The sequence below is a fragment of the Anarhichas minor genome, unplaced genomic scaffold (genome assembly GCF_050575085.1).
Source record: "Anarhichas minor isolate MPS153535 unplaced genomic scaffold, ASM5057508v1 ptg000027l, whole genome shotgun sequence".
NCBI classification, from domain to species: Eukaryota; Metazoa; Chordata; class Actinopteri; order Perciformes; family Anarhichadidae; genus Anarhichas; species Anarhichas minor.
In genome coordinates, this window is record NW_027466473.1 from 10,849,729 (window position 1) to 10,864,089 (window position 14,361).

Sequence of the window (14,361 nt, forward strand, 5' to 3'; positions counted from 1 at the left end):
CGGGTTATTTTCGGTAAAACAGCCGGGGTTACTCGCGTTCAAGCGGGGGCTACATGGCTTACATCACCCCTGAGAGGAAATCCAAAACATTTTTAGACAATTGCACCTGCCTCTTAATCGGACCAATTTATTAAAACGACCCGTCGTAACGTGAGCAATTTCAGCACAGCAACCCATCTCTCTCTGTGTGATATATGGCTCCCTTATAAATGCATTATAAACCAGGGCCATCTTCTCAGACAGAGACGCTGTAACACATGTAAACCTGAATCCATCACACTGCACATAGGCCAGTCATTATCAATCATCATATCTTACACTGTGTTGCAACACATTTTGTTCTTGTTATGTTGTTCTACAGCTCAATCTTGGTGTGATTAGAGACAAGTCAGTGTCAAAAATAAAGATGGATGCTGTTATTTGAGTATATGTGATGCATTGAAGCTTGACTGATTGACAAGACTGCAATAGGTACACGTGAGGTGCTAATTAAATCCATCATTCTAGCTAAAAGGCCAAATCCTGATTGCATAATGTAATATTTGCCCCGAGGAAGGAGATACGACCTTTCTTACATTCTCTGAAGAATAGGCTTGCGTTTGCATACATAAGTTATCAAAGATCAACCAACCATTTGTATTCATGCCCTGTGAGGAATCATAGCCACAAGGAAAGATCATTAATCAACTACATGATCATTAAGTCACCTCAGAGATAACGGTGGTTCTCTATTCATAAAGCACACGTCAACAGTGACGGACTGCCACATAAGAGCAAACGCTCATGTTAGCTTTTGGTTCAGGCTGTGAATATTTAACCTCAACAAAGACATCTTTGCAAAGCGACATGGTGGCTGCAGGAGTAAAGGTTTTCTATAGGACTGCAGTATGTGCTCGTAAAAGAGGGATAGGCAGGCACACTATAGGTACTGAGCTGAATGAAGTGTTAATCGACATCTGAGGAACAAGATCTGACAGGATGGCACTGAGGACAACTGCTCTCCTCTCTGTGGGCTTTTTTCTGCTGCTAACACAAAGAGCTCTCACAGAAACAGGTAAATATATAAGAAAATATAACTTGAACCCACCTTTGTGTGCATGTATCATGCAAAGTGTCACTATAACTGAATATAACATGCGTGTGCAGGTCAGGCGACTCTTCCTATCCGACTGTCTGTGGAGAATGACCTGTCTAACATGACTCCTGAGTCCCATTTCAGCTCTGTGGTAGAGGGAGGTGTGCTGCTGGGCGCTCTGAGGAGACTGCAGGAAACACAGCAGGACTTCAAGTAAGACCACCCGTTCCCTTTATTTTCATAACATCATTTATTCCCAAAGGTGGCTCGGCCGTTTCTCCTTTGCAAGCTTGTGATTATATTTATGCTGTGGACAGATGTCCTGACACTCTCTATGTTTGTGGCCAGGTTCACTGTGAAGGAGGACCCAGACTTTGGCCTGTTACTGGAGAGTGTGAATGGAGTAGCTGGAAACGAGCGCGAGCAGACTTACTGGGAGATCCTGTCAGAAAGCTCAGGAGAGTACAGCAGACTGGATGTTGGTGAGTCTCCTACCCAGAGATTCAACGCAACATATCTGACTTAATGAGCTGTAATGAGACAGGAGACATGGTTGTATTTTCACTTACTTGCCTCAAGATGTCCTCTGGTGTGATTATTCGAAAATATTATTGTTGACACGATATAACTCACTCTATCTTTAATCTTATCTTTTTATTATTACTATGGACCCTCCTCGTGCGAGTCTGAAATAAAGTTTGAATTCAATTGAATATATTTGGTGGGATTATTGCTGTTCATGAGCAGGCGATGCAACAACATAATTATCGGTTCGTTTTGAGTGCCTGTTTGGGTTTTGGATTAAAGAAGATGCATTATTAGTTCCTTATTATTTTCACAATTGCTATTAATGCAAGAGCACCATGTCAACTGAGCACTGAACCTCTCAGAATCTGTGTTGATGAATGAACCTTAATGTTTAAGTTACTGATCCAAACGTGTCCCTCTTCGCAGGAATTGGCTGCTACAAACCTAAAGCAAATGAGCACATCATCCTCAGGTTCAGCACCTGGCGCCAACTGTGATGAACCAGCTGTTCAGAAGAAACTCTTCAGGATCAGATGTGGAAGAGAAGCAAACTTCATTATTTTTTGGCATTTCTGGCTGTATCTAGTTCCTATAAGTGCATTGGGAGGTAAATGTTGTGACCTGATGTGTGAGAATAAACAAAACAGCAACATCTAGTGGCAGTCAGGAGCAATTTCATTTATCAAATCCACAGAGAGAAAAATGTACAAAGTAATACAACATTAAAGACCACAGAGACAATATAAGAAGAAACATGTCACATACCAGGACGTCTGCTGTCCGTCCAAATTGTTTGAGGGCAGAAAGGTTGAATATCACAGCAAAGTGAGATGTTATGAGAGGCATCATTCTTCAGCTGATGACAACTTAAAGTGTTTGAGGAAACTATACTGCAGATTCCAACTCTGAATTTCTGTTTTCAACCAAGTAGGTTCTGGGTTGACTCGAAAGAATCCAGCACAATAATCCAGTCAATTAAGTCTGCGACACCGAAAACTTGAAACTTGAAATGAAATGGGTATTTGCAAAGGAGGTGTGGATGCTTTGACTTCAGATAGGGGAGCACAATCCTTTTCTTCCTTCCAGATGCATCATTTCACGCTGATACAATCCATCTCTATAAAATTAAAGATTTGGTTTTGCAACAAAAACATTTATATTTTTGTGTTTTTTTCCACAGTAGATGATTTACATATTAAAAAGTTAACATGGTCTACTTCCTAAAAAAAAAAAAATCATGTTTATAATAAGTTTTCAACACTCCTCGTGTTAACTGACTCCTGAGCTCCCGAACCAAAGCTCCTCCCTTTGTAACACGATTACGTTTTCATCTCCTTCCAAGACAGATGGACAGAGGAGGAGCGACGAGCAGTGACACTAATCTCTGTGGTTTCACATCCTTTTCTCCTTGACTTCATTCCTTCCTCTCACTAGAAATGCAAACATGTTTACAGACGCATGTTAAAAGAAAGCATGCGAGATATTCCTGGTGGGTAGAAATTGTGACATAGAATTATAATACCAAGTTCATTTAAACCAGAAAGTGCTGTCTGCGCAACCAAATACTGTGCATCCTGTGAGATAGCATTTGCCTAACCCAAACAAGCTTCTTATCAAACACAGACCACCACTTGGCACTTGAGGTAAAACTTTTTATTTTAAGTATTTCAAATAATTATTTGACCCAAGTCTGACCCGGCCTCAAAGACTTCTTTTCTGACCCCGTTGCTACCCTTACATCACACAGATTGATGATTCACCCCTGACTCTCAGGGATTTGATCCTCAGGAACTGATATCTTCTTGTCACAGTGTAAAATCTTATCTTTAGAAATCAAGGAGACATTGTAGGTTTCAGTGTGCCAGACAGATTAATTCAATGTCTTAAGACATACAGATTTTGGTCCACTGATTTGTCCACACAATTGGATGAAGCAGCAAAAACATAGCGTGGCTCTGCCGTGTACAAGCTGTCTGTGTATTTCTTCTTCATCTGATGTCTCACTGTACAGCCAACATACTGTTTTCTCCATATTTTAGCCTGTAGATGCTAAAAAATAAAAAGACAAAGGTGTTCTTTGCATGACAGAGAGACAGCTATGCAGGTTGAAAGCAATCATAAATGAATTAAGTGTATTTGCACTGAGTCAGCATTGCATCAGTTCATCATTTATGCTAGACCGTGTGATGAGGAAGCTACTCACCACATGACAAAGCGCAGTCACAAATGCAAGGGACGCACTGTGCAAAGAACCGCTTCCAGCCAGTCTCCTTCTTCATACAGTTGTCTATCCGAGAGCAGCCTCGTTTTGGGGGGCCGAAGTAGCTCTTATATGCACAGGTGGAGTTGCACGTCCCATTTAGTTCCCTCTCACTGATTTCAATGCGTCCCCGCTGACACATTCCTAAAAAGGCATGTAGAGGGAGGTCATATCAAAAGCTAGAAGGTTCATAAGGGATCATGGGATCTGTGTTTACTCACTGAGGCAGGTAGGTCTCGGGGTCCAGAGGCCATTAGGCTGGCAGAATCTGGTTGGGTTTCCCACCAGCATGAAGCCAGAGTGACAGGTGTACCTCACCACAGAGCCCACCCACCAGTCGTTACCATAAACCACTCCATTATAGTCCACATCTGGTGTCCCACAGTTCACTGCCAGACAATGCAAAGGAAATGCATTCGCAAAGCATGACACAAAGCTTCATAACAGGTTGATCAGACAAAGTGACTCCTATCTAATGTCAGTCATTGATGTGGTAGTCTTACCTCGGCACAGGGACTTCTGGCCGAGCCAGCAGCAGCTGGAGTCTCCACAGCGATCTCTCCTCAGCTCCTCGTGTCGCGCCATACAGCCAGCTAAACAAAGGGGCGCTGACCCGGACCAGTATATGTCGTCTCTGAAATCTGGTTGGGGAATCCATTCTGTCTCACCTACAGTAAAATGTGTTCATTAGCTTTTTTCATACATCACAACTGGACTAATTACAAATATTCATATAATACACTAAAAATTTTGTGCAAACTTCAATTTGGAAATATTTCTAGGATTCAAGGCCAAAATAAAGAAATATGTTATTGTTGTTATAGAGAGGAACCCATTGCCAAAGCATGATTGAAAAATAACATCATACTGCCGTTATAGGAGGTCTTACCACTACCTTCCACCTCACCAATCCATCCAGGAAACTGAGAATTGGCTCTTTGGAAGGACCCAAGCATCAGCAACAGCAGTAGATATAACCTCATGGCGTCCATCTTCAGATGCAATCAGTTCCTGTGAAAATAACTGCAGATGGATCTGGGAGCTGCGTCTAAGTTATATTGCTGTCCAGCAACATTCTATACATCATTCTTGCAAAGTCAACAGGCACGAAGCCATAAGAAGCCGTCCCAGTAGAGCTGAGTTCACCGACTGCAGAGTGAAGAAGCAGAGAGCAGTAAGTAACACTTCAACTAAGCTCTGTGCGCTGCCTAATCTTCTACACACTGCTAATGCCACTACGTACTGTATGCCATGCTGCGACAGACACAAGTCATGATTTATAGGTCACCTGATGAGAAGATCACATTCAGGTTGTTTGAATATCAAAATCACTGATATTGTAAGTACGTACCTTTGAGTAGTAGGATAAAACAAATAAACAATATGTGCCCATTTTTGTGTTGAATATATTATTTTATCAAAAGGAGGAAAGTAGAAGTGAAAGTAGAAGTGTACCTTAAAACAGTCTATCTAGTTTATGAGTGAATAATACTAGAGCAATATTTCAGTCACCTTATAGCTGTTTGTCAACATTTTAGATCCATAAAATGTCTAGTTTAGCAGAGCCGATACAATAATAAAATAGAGCTGCAGTAGAGCAGTTAGATTCAGCAGGGGGCGCCATAATGAAGTACAGTCAGTAAATACTATCAATGCAGCTACCTGTGAAGCATTTGATTTAAATCTAAATGATGCATATTCCTCTTACTGACTTGTTAAAATGAATAAATACTGTGTGCACCACTAAAGACACATTTTCTTTCTGTGCAACATTAAATACATCTGAATAAGACAAAAAAAATGATAATGTGAATTTTGCAAACATTTTGTGTCATAACTTTATTTAAGATGTAGATGAAGCATAATTAAAAAATACACACTGAGCCCTCTTATGCCCTCTTAGCTGGATTCCACACATTTTGGTGAATATTAACGCCAGCACGCCATTCTTCAGAAAGGTGAGGCTGATGTGTTTCTGAATATCTGGGACAGAATTACCATCTAAAAGAGAATGGCAGCCCACTAGGCAGCGCACCAATAGCATCCAACTGTCTGAATATGTTACACTGTAAGATACAACAATTAACCTGGAAATAATAATCAATACTGGAAAACAGACTATCCACAGGCTCAACATCAGTAAACAAAAAAACACATAAAAACAGGTTTACCTAACATAGGCTGATAGTCAAAATGGGTCATCATGGAGTACGCATCCTTTCCTTTAGAATGCCCCGTCATGTATAGGACGTGTATGCAGGACTGCAGCAGTCAAACCACCTGCATTCCATGCTGCTGAGCAGCATCCTAGTCCTCCCCTGCTTGTGATAAACCTCCGGTGAGAACGTACAACGTGACCTGACCGCCCTCCTCAACGCTGGCGGTGGGCTCCTCGGTCCTCTGCTCCTCCAGCAGCACCCCTCTCAGTTCCACCTGCAACTCCGGGGGAGCTGCCCCCGGGCATTCTTCCTCAGTCTGGCCACTGTCATCCTCCTCCTCCTCCGCTTGACTACTTTGTCTTTCCCTCATCAGCTGCTCCGTCAGTTCCACGCTCTCATAGCGAATCAGTTGCAGCCGCAAGAAGCCGTCCTCGTGCTCCTTGTACCTGACGGAGCGACGAAGAGGCCATCAGTGCTGCAACCCCCCCCCCCCCCGCCACACATCTCAAATTCAGCATTGCTGGGTTGATCTGTTGTTGTCGATGCAAGACTTACCTGAACCTGGGGTGTCCAGAGGGCCATTTGAATTGGTGCTTTTTGTGCAGATGGACAGTTAGGTTGTTGCCCCGGGTGAAGCACTGATCGCACACATGGCACTTGTAGCGAGCTACAAAGTTACCCTGATTCAGAAAGACAACATTTGAGAACTATACATGACATTCAGAGTGCAAGTCAACAATAATTTAAAAGATTTCCCATTTCACCTTGTGCACTTTTTTGTGGTGAATGTCCATGGTGCTGAGGGTACGAGAGCTGAAGCCGCAGCCGGGAACATCACAGTGGAACGACGGCTCGCTGCTGTGAGTGTCCAGGTGTTTGCGCAAGTCTACCAGGTTCTTACAGCTGCAAATACAAAATAAAGGGTAGGACTATTAAGAAAACACTAAGGCAAGAGTGTGTTGAACAGCTTAATCTGCTTTTGCACACCTGTATTCGCAGTATTCACAGCTGTATGGCCTCTCGTTGCTGTGGCGGAACTTAATATGGTTGCGGAGTGAAGAGGGCGACGGACAAGTCATGTCACACAGCGGGCATTTGTAGTGGCTCACTGTACCAACAAGAAAAAGACAAACCAGTGATGAGATTATATCAGCGAATAATACTGCACTGTTATTAAAGTGTAATGTGTATATTTAAGTGAAGAGCGGAGCAGGGAGGTGTAAAAGTATGTAAGGGTCCAAGTCAGTGGGGGGTCCCGGGCTTTGGGAAGAAAAAAGCCCAAAACAAACACAACCCCGTGTGGTGATATGATGGCTGAAATTTGAGGCTACGACTATAAACGGACAAATACACGGATATAAATAATGGCTCCTACACCAGTGTCTACCTGGCAGGTATAAATAAATGTAAACATGTGGAACATGTGTGGAAAATGGTTGTAAGAGTTAAAGCTGTGTGTGATTTTAAGTTTGCAAAAAGAGCTGTGTGGTCTTTTAAGTCCTCCCCAGCACATGGGAATAACAACACTGATGAAGGAGGGACTGACCGTGGGTTCTCATGTGGTCTCTCAGTAGTCTCTCTGTAGCAAAACGTTTGGAACAGTGGGAACACTGGAACCTCTGACCTACAACACACACACACACACACACACACACACACACACACACACACACACACACACACACACACACACACACACACACACACACACACACACACACACACACACACACACACACACACACACACACACACACACACACACACACTAAACTCTTAACCTGTTGCAAACCTTGTTATTAACTTTCCTGCCACAGTTCTGACAGGAATGTTACCTTCCATGGCGCTCTGTCGTATGATGTGGTCAAAGAACTTGGTGTTGTTGGCGTACATGCCCCCACAGCCTGGACATGCCACCACCTTCTCTTGGGTGTGGCTGCGCAGGTGCTCCCGAAGCTTAGGACGTCCTTTAGCGGTGGCTTCACAATCTGTAGAGGGAGGGCGTGTAATCTTCACTGACATTGTCATTTCTGATCTATAATCCTGAGATGAATCATGTTAAATGACGTACCTTTCCATCCACAGCGTATTGGGAATTCATAGTCTCCCACTGGAATGTCAATGCACAGGCTATGCATCTCCACATGGCGATAGAAGAACTCTGGGTTTTCATACGGTGGTTGCTTTAACAAATGTGGATAGAAAGAAGATATATCCAGAATTATTTAGAGTGCAAGAACAAAAGGTTTAAACTCTACTTCACACACTTGAAAGGCAGAAATTCACACTCTACAGTTATAAGTAAACATATAAGTAATCTTGCTTTGCTCCGTGAGCACCGGCCTCTGTCGAGCTTACCTCACAGTCCTCCCAAAGGCAGATAAAATTGTCTGGGATATCGGGGATGAGGTTGCAGTTCTGGTGGCAGATGGAGCAGGTGCCAATTTCTGGCTTAAGCACCTGCTGACCCAACTGCTTCAGCTTAGTGTGGTAACAGTGAAAGAACAGATGTCTGCGCAACTCTTCAGGACCCTCCACGGAGCAGAAACCACAGTCTCTCCAAAGACAGTTTCTCTCCCCTTGGCACAAAATAAAACACAGAGTTTTGCATTATTAGGCTTTAACCCTCTTGGGGGCTGCGCAATGCAGCAATATCTCTCGCTTATCATCTGTCAATTAATAAACTACAGCACATTGTATGTAAATGAGGCAATAACTATTTTTCCACACAACTTGATGCAGGTGTAAACAAACATGAACAAAGCCACAGGCAGCTACTTTAACAACTCCCCACCTTCCGTTTCTTCCTCGTCCTCCTCCGCCATGTTTAGCGCACTAAAGTGAACCTCTGCATGCTTGCAGAAATTATCCATCCGACTAAACGACTCCTGGCACGAACTCCATTCGCAAACCAATTTCAGTGTTTTCTTATGGATCCGTTTGTTGGGAGGCATTTCTTTGAACCTGAGATTGACTCGATGCAGTGAGTTTTACGCACAGACTGGAGCTGTAAACGTCGCACCAGGCTTGACCATAACCTAGTGCTAGCTACCACCGGGCGCTGGTTGGTAAGTGTAACCACTAACCAGAGACTGTTTCTGAAACATCTGCAGGTTATTCAACGCTAGAGCTTTAGAAACATCATCCTGGAACACTTTTAACAAACAGTACAACATATAGTGCGTTATATTCTAACTCGAATAGGAGCTTCAACACAATAAGATGCTGTTCAAAAGCCCTGACATGATGTAAACATGAGTTGTTTTAGCCAACCGCGGGCTGTGCGCTGCGCAGATGTCGCCCCAAAAACAAAGTATACTTATATAGTTCCGGGTGTAACATGTACCGCTGTACGCAGACACCGGTGCCTACTTGAGTGCAGAAGTACTTCTACTTTCATTTTAAGCTACTTTATACTTCCGTTCTGCTCGTGTACAGAGACAAATATGGTACATTTTACACCGCTACATTTATTTGGCAGTTATATTTACAATTTACAGATTACGATTTTTATGTACAAAACAAAGCTTACGCAGTGTTAGAGGTTAAAACACCATAAGAACTCACTATAAAGTAGAAGAAGTAGAGCCTTCTTGATACTGGATTTTTGAGGTACTGACTGACTAGCATCTATAAAGTCAGATGAAATTTTTTTATTAACACAAAGCACAACATAAACAAACCTTGTTAATAGCAATCCTTTTTAAGAATTGTGAACAAGATGTTGGCTATTGATTTTTGGCATTTCTGTACTGCAATTTGGTATTTGTTGGCCGATATACACACTGATAACATGATCTAATAACAGTATATAGGTGATAAAAACTTTTCATTTTGATACATTTAGCTGATAATAGGATTGTGAATGCAGGACTTTTAGTTGTAGTCAAGTATTTATACATTTTCATCTCGCTCCTTCTAATTAAGAAACTGAATACTTCTTAAACGAGCAATAATAGTGACGGCAAAATCCTGTGCTTTCATTTTCTCAGCTTTAATTTCTCAATGTTAGCCTTCCATCTCAACAGTAAACAGTTTCTCAGTTCTAGTTACATTCCTAAGCAAAATATTCCAGTGCCATGTTTACTTCACATTAATGTCCTCTGAACCAGTCATAAAATCAGTCATAAAAATATAGCTATAATACCAAGAAAGGTATAAACAATTAGCATTTTTCTCATCAGGACACCCTTCACCTTCCACAGGCCAAAGTAACTTTGTCAACAACTCTTTTAATATCCCCTCTATTTACCTGTCTCCACCTAATTCTTGGTCCTCAGACTGATTAAAGGCTCATCTCGTCACTGCTTTTCTTCACAATGACCATTGTGTGTGCATTTGTTCAGAGGTAACAAAAAAAATAATAATAATTATACATTAACTTATTCATTAATATTACTCATGTTGCATGGATTGATAGTCATGGTGAATTAAGTGTGAGTGGGCCCATTTTCCCTAAGCCATGTTTGCTTCAACAGCAGATTCAAGTAATGGACCATTGCAGTGTGAACATTTGATATTTTCCATTACTACATCCATTAGGCTTTTATCAAATCCAAGCAATTTAGTGGCATCAACTATTGATGTTGGCTGACCTGAAAACCGAAGGCCATCCCCACTTACTGTACTTTCCTTTAAAAAACAAGTACAAAAATATACTTTCAGGTTGGACACATAAGATCATTAAGACCTAGTTACTTTTTGCTGCTTGTAATTACTGAAATTCAGGAGAAAAACACACTGTACTGCTGTTTATGTCAGACCCCGAGCAGTGTACGTTGGAACGCTGTACGTGAAAATGTTGTACAAAGTGAAATACAGCTTTGAACCTTCTACTGGGTCTATACTGCAAGTAGAGTCTGACGCAGAAAAGTAACAGCGAGGTAATGGAGCCCGTCAAAGGCAGATGAACCATGAGCCTGTAAAAATAGTTGCATAAAGCAACATCATATCTTCTCAGCCAATGCTCTCTCCCCTCTTTCCCAGAGTGCTGTCTAGGAGTCGTAGAAGAGACGCACCAGATGATAACGGATCCCGAAAGCCAGTACACTGCCCATCACCTGGGAGAGACACAGAAATGAGCAGCCAGTGAAACATTCACATACTTCCCAACGACCAACACTATTCCAGGGTATTTTTTATACCTGAATGACGAGCATGATGACTGTGAGGTTTCTCTCGTGGGTGGGGCCGAGTATTTTCAGGACCAGATTTATTAAGGTCATGTTGTTGCACTCGATAAACCCATCATCGCCCTCCTGGCCTCTTTGCACCTCTTGCAGCTTTAATAACTCGGCCACCTGTTGAGGATCATTGAGACATTATTGTTATAACCCAATAAACACAGAAGTACACCTGCTATTCTACTGTGTTTTCCCAATACTCATTACGAGTACCTTTTATAGTAATAGTCTATTAAATGATTAGAGACAGATAAATTAATTGGCTTTCTGGTTTATTTTAAATTTTGCCAGACGCTTGCTTGTTTAATTAAATTACCAAGTAAAAATGTGCAAAATGATTGTTGGTTGGACATATCAAGCAATTTGAGGACAATATCTTGGGTAAAATGTAATTTTTTCCTACATTAAAATAAGAGTACAAACAGGTGCAAGAGCGTTTACCTTCAGAATGAGATTTCCTAATTTAGAGAGGTCCTTTCTTTTGAATTTAGAGTAGCTCATCCCCAGTTTGCCTGTGTCTGGATTCAGCCTTTCATTGGGAGAAAGTCAAGAGGATGAATGGTGGACATTGAGAATACATAATCAGCATAAATGATGAATGAAAAGATGTCAAAAACGGATTTAAAGGTTGTTACCTGGGGAGCCGGTGTCTGGGACAGGGTATGACATGAAAAAGTTGAGGCAAGGAGTAGACGAAGTTAACCACTTGAGGGATGAAGAACAGCAGCATTGTTTTGCTGAAGTGTCCGAGGATGCCGACGACAGCAAAGGTCATCCCAGCAAAGTAGCAGAAGGTGTCTCCCACAAACACAGACGAAGGGTACCTGTGACAAAAAAAGGGTTGCAAGTTGACAGAATTTAGAGGCACTGACGTATAATATATGCATGTGCATTTTCAAAAAAAAATTCAGAAAACGGCCTCAGGTAATAGGTTTGACTTACCAGTTGTGGTAAAAAAGTGCTAATGTGGTGAAGAAGAATGGTATCATGAAGTAGAGGGAGAAAACATGGTCGTCCCGGTAATCTCCTGATGAAGACGAAACATGTTCAGCCGTTTGCATGTCACGCAACAGGAAAGAAGTACACGGTGAAACATCCACAGTCATAAATCATGCAGCATCACATTCAGTCTGACGAGGGGGATAAATTACACCTGTGTAATACGATAATATATACGATACTTATTTCCAAACTATCTTTACTCGTTTCAGGAATTGTGAGAGAGGCCACACACCACTGAGCTCCACCAGGTTGAAGACGATGATGGAGCCGGAGATAAACAAGGCTTGACCTGACTCGATGCCGTTGATGCCCGCGAGGATGTTGATGGCATTCGTGCAGAAAACCGCAAGCATTCCCATGTAGACGTAGTAGAGAATACCTGCAGAAGATCGGACATGATGCAATTCACAGAGCGACTGCAGCAGTGTCATTTCCTACATCAAGTGAAACGACAACAACACACAGTATCCAGAAAACAAACATATTCATATTTCGCAGTTAAATTAGTACCCCAGACAAAGATCACGCTGGAGGCATTATTTATCCCATCTGGCCTGGGAACATCTTGGGAGCTGGAGGATGTGACTGGGGTAGAAAAGCACCCGGACATTGCTTAGCCCGCTGCTAACCAGACAATGCCGCAAACAGCCGCACAACTCACCCAAATCCAAATGCAGCCCCAGCAGGGCTCTGAAGGGCTTGGGCACCACGATGACCGTGTTGCCGAAGTTGGTGAAATACACCATGAGCAGTGGAAGGGAAGCCATGGTGGGAAGCAGGAGCTTGTGTCTCCAGCGCAGGTTCAGCACGTCATCAGCAAAGCCCAGGAAGATCATGCAACAGATGGCCAGAAGTGCACCAATCAGCTGCACAAACTACGAAAAGAAGAAGACAACAACACAGAGAACAGAGTTGAGTATCAGATGTGAGAGAAACAAACCGGTTTATTATTATTATGCATCAGTCGACCCACCTCATCGTGTGGGAAGCCCTTGCACTGATCTCCCACAAAGCAGCTAAGGAAAGGCACCGGGATGAAGCAGAAGAGGATGATGAGGAAGACTGTCCCACTGATGACTCCTTGGGACTCTGGGCTGCGAACAGGAAGAGAAACAAAACGAGAATCAGAGCAGGGAATGAGCACACTTGGCTTCCAAACGAAGACACATTTTTACCTAAAGTAGTATTTATGCTAACAGATCATAAGATAGATAACACAATTACTCACACTTCCTTTTTGGACGTTTTGTTTAGGTCCATTCCGTACAATCTGGCTGAGATGAAATGGTCTTTGAAAGCAGGGATGAGTTTCAATGTGGCCATGCAGCCGAGGACAGACAGGAAACAGTTGATCACCAACGGTAGGACGGGTACTGGTGACATGTTTCCAGGCATTTTTGGTGGGTTTCTGAAAAATCAAGTCACGTTTCTAAGCTAATCTGACGTTACCCCTATAGGCGATCGATGAACGAGCTTTGGCTGTCTTCACTGAGGTAAAAACATGTCACATCGCTATTTCAAAGCGGAATACACCTCCGGGCTTCCGGTGTCAACGGAAAATAAGTCCATGAGTTACATTGGTAATCCATAACATCTTGCATTACGTGTTATTGCTGTTAATATTTGCTCACTGGTTGTCTGAACTCCACGTCTGTTTAATCATTTCCCGAGTGTTACGGAGAGGTGGAACATCCGGTCAATCTCTTCAAAATAAAATTATATTCAAAAGGTCACAGTTGTTGCATTAAAGCGATTTTTTTAAATAAATACATATAATTTGTAAACTTTTTTTTGAACAAAATACCACTGTATTCGTGCTGTTTTTAAGACCGTTCCCTCCACACTACGTTATTGCTCACTTGACATACATGTAAACAAACATTTAGTTTGAACAGCTTCCTGCCACTGCCGTGTTGACACGGAAGTGACGTCTTCTGCCGTCTGTAGTCGATGGTCTGCTGTCAAAATAGTTTTTAGAGTGTATATGCCTGTCTTCTTTCTTTCTTTTCAAAAATGCCAGCAGCTTATTTTACATTCGTCCAACCAGCCTTTTGGCACGAGGAGATGCGGATACAACATTATAATTAAAAAAACAACAACACACAATTAAACACTATCAGCCTCCTTGCTTTAAATACAGGACATGTGACTCTG

At 42.3% G+C, this 14,361-nt stretch overlaps 3 protein-coding genes across 3 annotated transcripts; all 3 read right to left on the reverse strand.

The window, feature by feature from the left end:
- Positions 1-2,260: 2,260 nt before the first annotated feature.
- LOC142960353 (sushi, von Willebrand factor type A, EGF and pentraxin domain-containing protein 1) lies at positions 2,261-5,527 on the reverse strand. Its single transcript, XM_076102163.1, has 5 exons — positions 4,753-5,527; positions 4,367-4,531; positions 4,085-4,252; positions 3,807-4,007; positions 2,261-3,652 (listed from the first exon to the last, which is right to left on the reverse strand). The coding sequence occupies exons 1-5, from the start codon at positions 4,853-4,855 to the stop codon at positions 3,639-3,641; spliced, it is 651 nt and encodes a 216-aa protein (XP_075958278.1). The 5' UTR covers positions 4,856-5,527; the 3' UTR covers positions 2,261-3,638.
- Positions 5,528-5,672: 145 nt separating this feature from the next.
- Positions 5,673-9,318, reverse strand: hinfp (histone H4 transcription factor). The gene is made up of 9 exons (XM_076102162.1): positions 8,817-9,318; positions 8,381-8,601; positions 8,094-8,205; positions 7,858-8,010; positions 7,569-7,646; positions 7,010-7,130; positions 6,787-6,925; positions 6,578-6,702; positions 5,673-6,468 (listed from the first exon to the last, which is right to left on the reverse strand). The coding sequence occupies exons 1-9, from the start codon at positions 8,974-8,976 to the stop codon at positions 6,171-6,173; spliced, it is 1,407 nt and encodes a 468-aa protein (XP_075958277.1). The 5' UTR covers positions 8,977-9,318; the 3' UTR covers positions 5,673-6,170.
- A 679-nt stretch (positions 9,319-9,997) lies between these two features.
- dpagt1 (dolichyl-phosphate (UDP-N-acetylglucosamine) N-acetylglucosaminephosphotransferase 1 (GlcNAc-1-P transferase)) lies at positions 9,998-13,887 on the reverse strand. The gene is made up of 9 exons (XM_076102175.1): positions 13,436-13,887; positions 13,181-13,301; positions 12,869-13,082; positions 12,440-12,586; positions 12,148-12,232; positions 11,841-12,029; positions 11,647-11,734; positions 11,167-11,322; positions 9,998-11,082 (listed from the first exon to the last, which is right to left on the reverse strand). Exons 1-9 carry the CDS (start codon positions 13,600-13,602, stop codon positions 11,017-11,019), a joined length of 1,233 nt encoding a protein of 410 aa, XP_075958290.1. The 5' UTR covers positions 13,603-13,887; the 3' UTR covers positions 9,998-11,016.
- Positions 13,888-14,361: the final 474 nt, after the last annotated feature.